The 13,058-nt window shown below is 49.5% G+C and overlaps 4 protein-coding genes across 4 annotated transcripts; 2 read left to right on the top strand and 2 right to left on the bottom strand.

Moving 5' to 3' along the window:
- Nucleotides 1–159: 159 nt before the first annotated feature.
- On the top strand, nt 160–6,587 carry ANOM_001363 (AP-1 complex accessory protein LAA1; the record flags this gene model as incomplete). Its single annotated transcript, XM_015546620.1, has 8 exons — nt 160–217; nt 310–2,600; nt 2,654–3,010; nt 3,061–4,335; nt 4,387–4,618; nt 4,672–4,973; nt 5,035–5,886; nt 5,940–6,587. The coding sequence occupies 8 exons, from the start codon at nt 160–162 to the stop codon at nt 6,585–6,587; spliced, it is 6,015 nt and encodes a 2,004-aa protein (XP_015411088.1).
- A 465-nt stretch (nt 6,588–7,052) lies between these two features.
- On the bottom strand, nt 7,053–8,414 carry ANOM_001362 (CCDC90 family protein; the record flags this gene model as incomplete). The annotated part of the gene is made up of 2 exons (XM_015546619.1): nt 7,053–7,228; nt 7,280–8,414. The coding sequence occupies 2 exons, from the start codon at nt 8,412–8,414 to the stop codon at nt 7,053–7,055; spliced, it is 1,311 nt and encodes a 436-aa protein (XP_015411089.1).
- Nucleotides 8,415–8,767: 353 nt separating this feature from the next.
- On the bottom strand, nt 8,768–11,242 carry ANOM_001361 (uncharacterized protein; the record flags this gene model as incomplete). The annotated part of the gene is made up of 3 exons (XM_015546618.1): nt 8,768–10,815; nt 10,872–11,041; nt 11,100–11,242. The coding sequence occupies 3 exons, from the start codon at nt 11,240–11,242 to the stop codon at nt 8,768–8,770; spliced, it is 2,361 nt and encodes a 786-aa protein (XP_015411086.1).
- A 442-nt stretch (nt 11,243–11,684) lies between these two features.
- On the top strand, nt 11,685–12,977 carry cdc123 (cell proliferation protein CDC123; the record flags this gene model as incomplete). The annotated part of the gene is made up of 2 exons (XM_015546617.1): nt 11,685–11,812; nt 11,864–12,977. 2 exons carry the CDS (start codon nt 11,685–11,687, stop codon nt 12,975–12,977), a joined length of 1,242 nt encoding a protein of 413 aa, XP_015411087.1.
- Nucleotides 12,978–13,058: the final 81 nt, after the last annotated feature.

The following is a 13,058-nucleotide window of genomic DNA, read 5'->3' as shown; positions in this document are numbered from 1 at the left end:
AAGGGGGCCCGTCTCCGATATAGTATCCCGTATTTAGACAAGACACTCATTTATTCCGTCGCACATATCACCAGTTTCCTTCTCCTTAATTTAGATACGTATTATTTTCCTCTCAGGGAAACCTTATTGGCAACGCCCTGATCGGAACTATCGAATTCAATGTCTTCATCTGAAACCGCTGCACGTACTTCCTCCGACAATGTGCCCCCCGAGCGGAGTTGGATGTCACCAAGCTCCATGCCCTTCCCTCCGAACAACAGGACCTTTACCTCCTCACATTCACATCGGACCTACTACAGTATATTTCAGGACTAGAAAAGCCGCAGGTTTCGGCACAGCAGAAATTTCTGAAAAAGGAGTTGTTCAAAATCCTCACTCTTTCCTCACCGACGATCACGCGAGTTGTGCGCAATAACCTGGGACGATGTTTTGGAGCTATATTCAGCAAAGGCGATCGCGGGGTCCTGTTCGAAACAGTCACTGATTTGCTTGGGCTTCTGAATGCAGGGAAGCATGAAGAGCTTAGAACTAAATTCGCTGCAGCTCACTGTTTGGGTGAGGTATTCGTGGTCGCCGGTGAAAGTGTCTTTGCGCAAGCGGGCATTGTCATTTCCAGCCTACTCAAACTGTTGAAGAACTCCAACAATAATACTGGCCTGCGCGGATCTATTTTTGCAGTATTGCGGAAGGTGGTTGTTGGCGTGGGGATTCCAGTGGATGAAGCGGCGGCGCGAGATATTTGGAAGCAGGCTCGCAATGCAGCTACCGGAGATAAATCGACATTCGTCCAGGTTCATGCTTGCCGATGCCTAGAGCAGCTAGTGAACACCACGCCGTTCTTCGATAATGCAAATGATTTCGACCATGTCAAGACAGTCACCTGGAAAGTTATTGACAGCCCAGCCGCTCCAGTCAGACATGCTGCTGCGGCTTGCCTGGCGCGAGCGCTAGCGAAACTGCATGCCACAGAAGCCAAGGTTGCTCCGATGCCAAAGTCCAAGAAAGCAAAGAGACAATCGAAAAAGCCAGCACCGCGACCTGGGGAGGACGAGGAAGAGGCGGAGGTCTCTGAATCGTCCGTATCCAAGAAACCCGAGTCGCGTCTGTTCTTCCTTCTACCCGACCTTCTTCGCCAACTATCCACCCAATATTTGCGCAGCACAACATCCAATCGTTCACGCGCAGGTATTGCAATCTGTTATAAACATGTCCTGCGTATTTTGGGCAACAAATTTGTTGAAGAACGCTATGGTGAAATTGCAAACCACCTTCTGTTTGACCTCCTGAATCACCCAACTGTTACATATAATCGATTCAGACTTCTCATGACGAGAAAGTTTGTCAAAAGTATCTTAGAGGACACTGTTGGTCGTGAGTCGCTTAGTGAAAACAGCCAGCTCAACGCTGCGAAGTGGTTGATCAACGAAATTCTTAAGGATTACCCTCAAGTCATCCAGGAACGTCGTGAACCTAGCAAGTACACGTTAACTAGCGCTCTTAGTGCACTGTCCTCTTTAATTTCATCCCTTGGCTCTGCCTTCGTGTCCCTAGCTGAGCCCTGCCGTGAAGCTCTTCTTCAGGTTCTTCCTCACCCCAGCTATACTGTGCAGGTCCATGTCGCACATTGTCTGCGCAGCTTTGTACTTGCCTGCCCTCATCAGTTGTTGTCGTGCGTTACGATTTGTCTAAATAGCTTGAACAGGGAGGTCGGGCAACTTTCTACACCCCGCCAAGCGCCGCGACGCTGTGTCGGTTATGCAAATGGGCTGTCTGCCATGTTGAGTACCTCTAGACTGCAGCCACTCTACGGCTCCGTTGATGTTTATTCTCGGGTATTCGCTCAAGCAACAGATCTCCTGAAGACGAGCAGCAACTCCGAACTGCGTGCCGCGAGTACACAAATTCAGGTTGCTTGGATTTTAATCGGAGGCCTAATGCCTCTGGGGCCTAGCTTCGTGAAAATACATCTGTCACAGTTGATGCTGTTGTGGAAAAATGCGCTTCCCAAGCACCTTGGCAAAGAAAACTTTGCTCAGCGTGGGAACTTGGAGATGAGCTTCCTTGCCCATGTTAGGGAATTTGCACTGGGGTCGTTGTTAGCGTTCCTAGAGTTTAATAGCAAATTGATCACGGCAGACGGCGCGAGGAGAATCGCTACTATGCTACAGAACACTGTTGGCTTTCTTGATGACCTGCCCCGTCAGAAGTCTGTGACGGATATCTCTCAGCGTCTTCATCCTTCCCTGCAATTGCATGATATTGCGACCATGGTTCGGCGGCGTGTATTGCAGTGCTTCTCCAAGCTGATCCATGTTCACCCTCTCAGCCATGGAGATGTAATCTCTCAGACCAGTCTTTTAAGTCTAGCTATTTCGTCCTTTGCGGAGCCAGAGCTCGCCCAGTCCGGTCCTCTTGAAAGCTCAATTGCTGCTTCTACAGCGCAGTTCGAAAGTTTGTGGGATCTAAATGACAATTTTGCGTTTGGGTTAACTGGATTGGCGAGGGAGTACGTTCGTATGACGCTCTCCGGAAAACATGAGAATGATAATGGACCGGCTTGGTCAGCAGTGGAATCGGCAGACCAGGCTATTGACGACGCTGTAAGTATACCGGCTTTCCCTAGAGCTAGTCCAGGTTGAACTGACCCATCAAGTTAACTTTCCCTATTTGTCAAGGGAGTGAGCATGACTCTGCCCTTCTATACGCATCAAGACATGGCGGCTGTCTGCTAGCCGATCCGCATTCCACTGGCGTTGTCAATGCTGCTATTGAGCTTTTCTCCGTTGCTATTCCATTGCATGCTCCCAAAGTACAAGAAAGTAGCGTAGAGCAGATTGCAACCTTCCTTTCCTCTTCGAGCTTGCAGCGCAACCCCGGTCGCAAAGCTGCCATGGTAGTTAACATCGCTGTGGCATTGCTCGAGGCCTTGAAGGTTGCCCTCAAAGATTCTAATTCGACGAGTGGAAAGCTCAACCCTACGACTGACAAGATATTGCAAGAGCTGTTGCAGGTAGGATACTCCGAAACCTATGTGACGAGTCACTGAACTAACTGTCTTAGAAATTTGTAACCGATGCTGACCCAGTTGTTCGAACCATTGGGGTGGAAGCTCTCGGAAGACTGTGTGAGAGTTCTGGGAATACCTTCACTACCTCGCAGATCAATTGGCTTGTCGACACAATCGTGGACAATAGAGAGCCAAATGCTCGTGCTGGCTGTGCTGCTGCCTTGGGTTGCATTCATTCTCAGGTAGGTGGCATGGCAGCTGGTCTGCACCTCAAAACTATCGTCGGTGTCCTCATGTCCTTGTGCAATGATCCTCACCCCGTGGTTCATTTCTGGGCGCTTGGAGGGCTGGAAAGAGTAGCTAACTCTGCGGGCTTGACATTTTCGCCATTTGTCTCAAGCTCGCTCGGTATGCTTGCTCAAGTGTATTACGCAGATACCCACAACGAGGAGTCTGCTACTCTTGCAACCTCTAATATCGAAATGTCTTATCTTACGCCAATAGTCATAAGCCGTTGCGTGGATTCTTTGATCAACGTTTTGGGTCCCGATCTCCAAGACATTGCCAAAACGCGCAACCTTATACTCACTCTTCTTCGGCAGTTTCAGTTGGAGGATAACCCGGCTTTGGTTTCTGAAAGCTCTAAATGCTTGGATCATTTGTCACTTTATGCTCCCAATTACGTGGATTTCTCAGGATATGTAAAACGTCTGCAGACCGAGCTCGCTGCGGATAACCTATTAATGAGAGATGTGGCCATCAGAGGACTAAGTAACCTCATGAAGCGAGACTCGGTATCGGTTCTGGAAGCTGCACCGGCCCTAGAGGAAGGCATCTGGCTTGCCTTCGACGATACGCCAGATAATGCGAACCTCAGGAGCATGATTCAAGACTGGTTGCAGCAGACTGCTCTAGAGGAGACTGAACTGTGGGTACAGCGCTTCCATAACACATTGACAAAGACTCGTGGTAAAGTGGAAGAGCCACCTCCCACCCCAGCTGTCAAATCTGCTGTCAATGATATACCGGACGATGAAGTTGCCGGCTTTGCATCTGCCATCGCCGGGGCTGGGCAGTCAGACGTTGTAAATGAGGCTGTTCCCGGGCAAGAACTACTGAAATGGCAAACCCGCAACTTCGTCCTCAGTTGCCTTAGCGAACTTTTGGCAACGGTAGAGCAAGAGATCTTGCCTGATCAGACAATTCCTGCTGAGCTGGCCCTACAACAGAGAGTGGGAGATATTGTGAGGATGGCATTCTCGGCCTCTACTGCCAACGTGATAGAACTGCGAGTATGGGGTCTCAAAATCCTCGATCAAGTTCTTAGGGTAAGTCTGTATTTCATTCGATGCTTGTCATCAAACTGACACCCTTTCCAGATGTTTGGCAAGACTCCAGATCCAGACTTTGCAGAAGCGTCTCTCCTGGAGCAATACCAAGCTCAGATCGGTTCTGCACTTACACCAGCATTTGCAGCGGATTCTTCTCCCGAGTTGGCATCAGGGGCCATCAATGTCTCGGCTACCTTCATTGCAACAGGAATTGTAACAAACGTAGACAGGATGGGCAGGATATTAAAATTACTAGTGCTGGGTCTTGAGAACTTCTCAAGTGAGTCATGAGATTTAATTTTATCAATACTTATACTAACTAATATTGTACAGGAAATCCGGACACTACTGAGATTGGAGACTTGAAGGGTCTCAACTCAAACGCCAGGGTCATGGTAAAGATGGCGCTGTATTCTGCTTGGGCTCGGCTTCAAGTAGCAAGTATCGAGCAAGATTATCTGAATGAGGTAGTCCAATCTCATCTCGCCAAACTTACGCCGCTGTGGCTTTCTTCCCTTCAGGAATATGCTCGCCTACGGTTCGAACCAGACATTTCTGGTAGTTTAGGAACGGGGCCGCTGAGCAATGATTTGGACGAGGTATATGCTGCTTTGAATCGAGAGACTCTTCTCAAGGTCAGCCACTCACGCCTAAATTATGATTGTCTTATTGCACGGAAGCTGACATTACCTATAGTTCTATCAAGACACTTGGCTGAGCCTCGTTGATGCCATCGCGGGCTTAGTGGAAAAGGACATTGATTTCGTCTTCGACGCATTGGACGGAAAAATGAAACCAGATGAGGAACCTGTTGAGAAGTCTCCGGACGATGAAGATGTAACAAACGGAGAGACAAAGAAAAAAGGAAACGATATTAATTACCGCGATGAACCAGTTGCGTTCTTCTTCGTTCTATTCGGTTTGGCATTCGAAGCCCTTGTTGACCAGTCTACTACGGCGTCGCAGAGACTAGAGATTCTGCAAGCTCTCAAGCGGATTCTCCGGCCAATAATATCCGGAAATGCCATCTACCAGGATGCTATCTTTTCGGAGACAATGGATTCCCTTGACCGTCTCGCGTTGACTGAAGGGACGCCCATCCAGAATGTCATCGTTGAAATAGCGCGAAACTTGTCTCTGGATCATCCCTCTGCAAAGGGCAGCGAGGGACGAAGCGATCATTTGTCCGATGATATTGAGCAGCTCTTCGAGCTGACCAGAAGTATCATTCTTGTTCTTGCCGGGCTACTACCGAACCTTCGTGAGTCGGTTCCTCTTGCGCGGTTCAACGTGGGATCAGATGATGCTCTATCACTCATCCGTCTCGCCTTGTCATCTCTTGTGAACGTTGCGTCCATTTTCCCATCCATCATTCGCAATGACCTGAACGCATGCATCTTACACATATTCACCACCATTCTTGCCACTGGGCTATGCCAATCAGAGGTCGTTCCTCAGGCACTTCCAATTTTCAAACATTTTGTTCAAAGTATAAGCCATCCGAGGACGTTGGACCAGAAAAGTCTGACGACCTTCACGTGGTCGCGCGTCAGTTGCGCGGCTGCCTCACCCGTTTCCTCACCACTCTCACAATCGCCCAGCGTCGCGAGTCCGAGTCTTCTTTGCCTTGCGCCAAGAACACGCTTTTGGCGATTACCATCTTATTAACCACAGGAGGCCATGTCCTCCCGCCTAATGACCCCACTATTGTCCGCATCCTCAACGAGTTCCTGGACTGCCTTCAGGACGTCGGTCTCGCAAACGTTGCGGCAGGCTGCCTCCGATCAATCCTTCTGTCTTCAACAGGATCTCCCACAGAAGAAGTAATTGCGAAATACTTGTTCCCTCGCCTGATCAGCTTCTTAGTAGGCTGCCCCATGGACAATGGCGACGTCCCCAACGACCCAGAGAATTCAAGAACCGTCATCGCCCGCACACTAGTCTCCTACGTTAGCAACGCCAGCGATATACCCACTGCCCTGTCCATTGTCATGTCGGCCCTCCTTGCACGTGGAAAAAGAGAAGGGCAAGCAGTTTACAAAGAGACGGCTGTTCATCTACTGGAACTCGCCAAGACAGACCAGTCAGTGTTCCGGGCTCTTGTGGCTACGATGACTCTAGAACAGAAAGCTCTTCTCGAAGACATCCTTCGAAGTGTGAATGTTGACTCTGGTGCCAGTAAGAGTACCAGAGACAGTGTGCAAGCCCAGCAAAATGAGCCTACTATTGCTTTGAGATTTGATTTTTAGAGCTCTAGAGAATCCGCGCTATGTGTTTCTTTGGGCATTCTTTGCCTTCAGACCCCCAAACTATCTTCATGTTTCTAAGATAATGAATCCCTATCTTGATGTGTTTATGTTAAGACAATAATACTATAAACGAATTCCATATACAATTTTCCCCCCCTCTCACCTTTCCTTGATGCGGACATATTAAGCACGTTGTCAATGGTCAGTTTTAAATTGGAAGAGTTGTGGGCATAAGGACATGTAGGGGGGTGCAGGTAATCTGCCATGAAGATGTGCAATTCAATGAAAGTCTATATATCTATATTCCATCTGGAAGCGTGACCCTGGGGTATCGAAGATAAATGTAGCAAAGGGGCGAGTCCAGTGCGTCGAAGTAGTGAACGTATAGCCGAGCATAACAGTGTATTGTACATGCAGTTACAAAGGGAAATGAAAACTACCATTGAGGTCATAAAACCAGCGTTCTCAGCCCAGAGATTCGGTAAGATGTACCTCTGGAACTGGCACGACAGAACCAATTATGGGTTCCTTCGCTGCCTGTTTCTCTGTAGCTTTTTTAGCCGCCACCTTTTTCTTCTTCTCCTCAGCAGCGTCTTGTGCCTTGCGTGACGAATAGAATTTAAGGAACGAGATGATCATGACTGTGTCTGGTCAGTATTTAGAACATTCGATGAGAACATGAAGGGACATACAAGCGCTTGCGGCAATAGCGAAGGCGGCCCTTCTCGTCAGAATCCAACGGAGACCCTCAATCTCACTTTTACCGTCGCTGTTTAGAGAGACCGTGATCTTATAGTTAAGCTCCTGAACAGAGGTATCTATGCTCCGTTGTTGCTCCCGCGTCGTCATCTTATGGTCGTTGAACATCGCCTTAATATCGTCTTTTAAACCAGCAAGCTCTTGGTTCGTTCGCTGGGAGAGAATATCGGCCTCGTGTTGAAGTTGTGTCCGCGACGCACGCTGTCGCTGCATTTCGGAGTTCCGAGCGGTCTGTAAGGATGACTGGAGCTCCGAGCAAGCCGCCTTGAATAGATATGACTCATTCTCAACATCAGACTTAGAAGTCAAGTTCTGTCTCGCCATATCGAGATTGTTGTGCAAGATATTCCGAACTGCTTTCATGATTGTGACAGACTGGTCTTCCGTAAAACCACCTTTGGAGAGGTCACGGACTAGGGAGTAGGTATCGAAATGATGAATATAGGGCGGCGGCGCCAAATGTGGTTTGCCACTGGGAGTCGCCGCATCGGACGGCATCAGATAGGACGAGGGAGAAGGCATATGAAGCACATCATCGAGAGGGCCTGATCTATCTGGAGGCTCGTGTTGCTCCTCATGTCGCTCTTCGTGTCGCTCTTCCCCAACATCCTCGGTTGGAGAGGCGGAGAGCGGCTCAACGTCGTGGCTTTCGTTTGCAGATTCCTCGTGAGGAGTGGGCTCGTCCGATTTCTTCTTGTCGCTAGGCTCCGAGGGCTCTTGGTCCTTCCCTTGGGTAGCCACTTCTGGGATGTTGCTCTTGGTATCCTTGGGGGGCAGTTTTTCGGGAGGGGCAGTGTTCGGCGGCGTGTTGGTATCCTTCGGCGCTTGCTGTGGCACTTGTGAATGATTCAATTCATCTTTAGGTCGTTGTGGAGGTGGCAGGTTTGCCTCCGCAGCAGCAGGCCCGTATCGTCGATGGTATGTTTCTTGGGCCTGCCGCCGAGTGGTATGAAAAGGAGCGTGGCCGTTCTTGGACGGGATCCGTACGGAGCGATGGGTAGCGGGTTCGCATGAACGTACGGCGCGCATCAAGTTCGGGTAGAGGAAGGGTAGCCTCGGGGTAGCCATGGCGAAGGGAATGATTATGGAGTTTGTCCAGGGAAAGACGGCGTTGGAAACATGGAGCAGGTGTGGCGGATGAGTCGGTCACCAGAACCATTCCGTTTTCCCGCGGCCAACTTGATGCAGTCCCCGGAAACGTGACGTGGGCGGTGAGAATCCCCCGCGGAAAGAGCTAAACCTGCCTGGGATTAGCGGATTAAAGCCGCATCTTATTCTCATTAAGGTATCTGCTGCTTACCGTATCACAGACTAGCAGAGTCCAACTCCTCTTCCCCATGTTCATTGTTCAATACTATATACAAACAGACTTCTCCTGGTGCTATCTGCCTCTCTGTATCTTAAAATAGAATTATGGCAACTTACTGCCCCCCACCGATTGCTAAAAGCCCGAACAACAGTTGGGTACGCTTCCAATACTCAGCAGCATTATGTTCCATGGTTCTGGCAGTGTTTTCCGCAGATCCAAGATCGCCGCGAAGCTTTTCTAGAACGTCCATTAGTAGATTCTGTTCGGGGCCCTTCACTGCCAACGCATTGTTCAGATAGGCCGTATCAAAATAGAGTTGAAGTTTCAGATCGTGAGCGTTTCGTGACTCGTTTACGTCTTCACCCTTTGCCCGCTCATCTTCTTCACTGTTTTGACCTTCCTCTTCACTGGGGGATTTTCCCCCATCCAAATCGGTATTTTCTTCGCTTTTATCAGTGTTACAGCAGCTCAGAGCTTCGATAGTCGTGGGGATAGTGTTTGAGAGCTCCCTTTGTAAGGTTCGCTTGAGAACTTGAACGGTTGTGACATCCCAAAGCCCCGGGCCGCAACGATCCATGGACCCTACAAGGCGACGTAGTAGCTTGAAAGTAGAGGGAGATGGTTGGATCGGAAGTTCAGGATCGCCTTCCCAAAGGCTTCTACCTGGAACCCGAGCACCCCGTTTGGCTAGCAATTTCGACGAAGATGTTTGCGTAACCACCTCAGTGGCAAGCATTTCCTGCAACTGAGGCACAATATCTCTCGAGAAAGTGAATTCATCGGTAATAAGTTGGTTGGGGAAGCCTCGCCGAACAAGCCTGATGAGTCTAAGAATAAATGCAGCCTTTCCACTATGATTCGTGTCTCCAAAGGCTTGGAATGCATCGCCAAATGAAGATTGAAGATCATCGAAGGCTTTCCTAACGGCAGACTGAAGTGCGTCCTGTAGCAGTCGAGGGTCGTCTTCGCTTAATGCCGCTGTGGTATCTAGGTCAAAGTCTTCATCATCGCCCTCCTCAATAATGTCTTTCCACCGGATCTGCCGTAGTTCATCAATGGCCTCTTTGGACTTTGCAATAGACGTGAGCCAAGATTGATATCCCCTTAACATATTAGAAACCTCTCCATCACGGCCAAGGAGTCTATCAGCAATGGCTGATTTGAAGGCGTCAGCGCCATTTGAGTAATCGGAGACCATCAGTTCATGATCCCAAAGTGACTGAACGGTTACGTGGTCTGTATTGTCCCAGGCTGAGATCTTAGATGTGACATCCTGGCCAAAGTCTGTCAACGACCTTGCTTGATCAGATAAGATATCCATCAGACGGTTGTTAAAGATCCCTCGAACGCCTTCTAACACTTGAAGGGATGAATGTGTGATTGTCGAGGTCCAGGAGCGCAGCCAGAATTCCAAGGCCTTTTCTCGAAGCGAAAGTAAGTTTGTGAAGTCTAGCCAGCTTTTCAAGTTCTTCTGACATCCTTGGACAAATTTCTCAAAGGCTTGTCTCGACCATTTTTTCAGTGTTTTCTCAACTTCAGACTTGGACAGCTCGCTCAGTTTGATCCAAGGTGTGAAGTTACTCACGTCAGGTGGCACCCAGCGCCCCAAAACATCAAGGTTCAGGTCGTCAAGATTGTGAATTTCCGGATCAGTCAGGATAGGGCGTGCTTTCAACTTGCCAAGAACATCCGATAGACGACGGGAAAGTAAGATCTTAGATATTTGAAGTGTACTAACGTATAGTCCCAAGGCCTTCAGAATGTTTCCTCCTGACGGGTCATCAAGCCCTAGCTGGCTCTCAATGACCTCCTCTCGTACCCTATGAAAGTGACGAATAGCATCTTCGGAGGAGGAGCTCGTAGCTAGGCAGTAAGAAGCTAAGACCTCAATGATATCATCCGCTGTTGATGAATCTGAGGCTAGGCACTTGTTGACTCTTCTCAAAAGGGTTTGCCTCAGTGAAGCAATCTGATTCCGTAGGCTTTCAAGAAATGGCGGAACGGTCTTTTGCTGAGACAGTGCTTTATGCAGGAGTCGAGACACAACCACAAGCTTGGCTCCTAGAAGAAGAGAATCACGCCTCCTCAATAAACGAGATATAGCCGTCTCACAGCGGTGAAGCAAAGCAAGCTGGGCTCCAACGGCTCGTTTGGTTGCGCCTAAAACCTGATCAGCTCCCGAGCATGTGGAGGCCCAAGTACGCGGTAATCTGTACCTTTGTCGTGAATATCTCCCTTGATTTGACTGAAATGTGTAACTTTCTTCTCCATTAATCGTGGGTTGCATCTTCGGCCGACATCTGCCAGGGTCGCATCCACCTCCTGCATCTCGCGGTTCATCGATACGATCGTTTCGGCCGTTCCAACAAGCTCTCGATATCTCGTCCTGGATACGCGCGCAGAATTAGCTTGGAATACGATCTGATTGGCATTTGCAGTCATACCCAACAAGAGCTCGGAGCTTCTCCTTATTGCTGGCGATGTCCCGGCGGAGCTCCTGTTCCACACGGCGCACAGTAGGAATTGGATACTGGAATGCATCCTGCCATGACTTCAAGCTCTGTGGATCTGGGCCGTCTGACGCCATTATGGAATAGGAAACAGGTGGAAGGCGAGAGTGGCCAACGGAGCGGAATGCTGCCACTTCGTCTTGCTACACAGGCAGTAATGACGCTTACGGTGTGTGCCTGAGGCAGCACGTGGCAGGAGGATACAGTGACCTGCAATGTATCTCTGGAACAGCCAATCCAAATCTACACCGCCTACCTAAAGTAGGTCTAGTCCTACGGTCTGGTACCTGAACAAAGGCGGTATGTAAAAAGCATGGACCCTGTGAGAGAGTATTCCAGAAATTCACTGCGTGGAGCTGTAAAGTACTGTCATTTCGGTACTGACCATACCGCAAGAGGCAAGTGATTTGACTCATCCTGCGAAATAAAACCCCGCGGAATGACTTCCCTATCATTTTCTGCCCCCCACTTCTAGACACATTTTTGAACATCTTGAAGATCACAACAGCTGCAGATATAATGCCTCACTCTGACACTGAGGTGCCGCCTTCGGCGGAGGCCTCAACAGACCTGCCTCAACGACTCCCCTTTCCTCCAGTCACTCACTCTCACATCTTGCACTGTTCTTATCATGACTGGCAACCTCGGTATGTTTTTCTACTCGTACATTACACACTGTACTCATAGGATTCTCCCAGCTACCGTGCGCTCACACCCAAATCGCGTCTTATCCCGTTGACACTTCCTTTCATCTCCTATCTCCGCGCAGACGGTATCGTATTGCCTCCCGAAAATGCCACACCCACAGACGACGACAACCTAGACACGTATTCCGATGACGAGGCCGACGAACAGCCAGACCCATCGACCGAATGGGAAGAAATCCACACCCAGATCAAGACGACAATCTCCGAGCTTGGAGGTATCATTACCCCGAAGTTGAATTGGAGTGCCCCCAAGGATGCAACCTGGATGGCCGCGACAAACGATATGCAATGCCGCACACCAAACGACATCTACCTGCTGTTGAAAAGCAGTGACTTTATCAGTCATGACCTGGAGCTTCCCTTTGACGATTGCGTCCCAGATACGCTAGATTCGACCACCACTCCCGACGTTCCATACCATCTCGTGCTTCGCAAATACGTCAACTTCAATCCGTCCCTTGAGTTTCGGTGCTTCGTGCGCGATCGCGTGCTTCTCTGTATTTGTCAGCGGGACCAAAACCACTTTGACTTCCTCTTCCCTTTGCGCGAGACCCTCCGATCCCGAATTCAAGCATTCTTCGATGAGAAACTTAAGGATACGTTCCCTGATCCTAGCTTTGTCTTCGATGTGTACATTCCTCCTCCACATCAGCGTGTTTGGCTCATCGACATCAATCCTTGGGCTGTGAGGACCGATCCGTTGTTGTTCAGCTGGCTTGAGATCTTGAACATGAAAGACCCAATCGGAATCCAGGAAGAGGACGGCGCCGAAGAGCAGTTCGTCCGACTATCGCTCAATGGGAACACTGTCACTGATGTAGTGGGAGCTGCTGAAGGATCTGAATCGTCTGATACGGAGGATGAGGCCGCCGATGAGGTGGACGAGGACTCTCCCTTCTTCCCCGAGTTCCGTCTCGTGAAGCATGATGATCCGGAAGCCTATGCGTTTACCACACCACAGTACTCGGCACACAAATTGCCCAAGGAGGTGGTCGATGCCTCGATTTCCGGACCAGGTGGTATGAGTGAGTTCTTGGGCAAATGGCAAGATATTCTAGCCAAGCAGGCACAAGAGTCGGATACAGATAGTGATCGTGGACAATGACAGGCTTCTCAGCTTTATTGCAACGGAGTATTCGGGGATTAGACGGCGTTTATGAACTAACGGATAAGGAAAAACAATGGG

This window comes from Aspergillus nomiae, assembly GCF_001204775.2.
Source record: "Aspergillus nomiae NRRL 13137 chromosome Unknown contig00018, whole genome shotgun sequence".
Lineage (NCBI taxonomy): Eukaryota > Fungi > Ascomycota > Eurotiomycetes > Eurotiales > Aspergillaceae > Aspergillus > Aspergillus nomiae.
The sequence above is the reverse complement of the archived record's forward strand: the minus strand, read 5'-3'. Positions and strand labels throughout refer to the sequence as shown.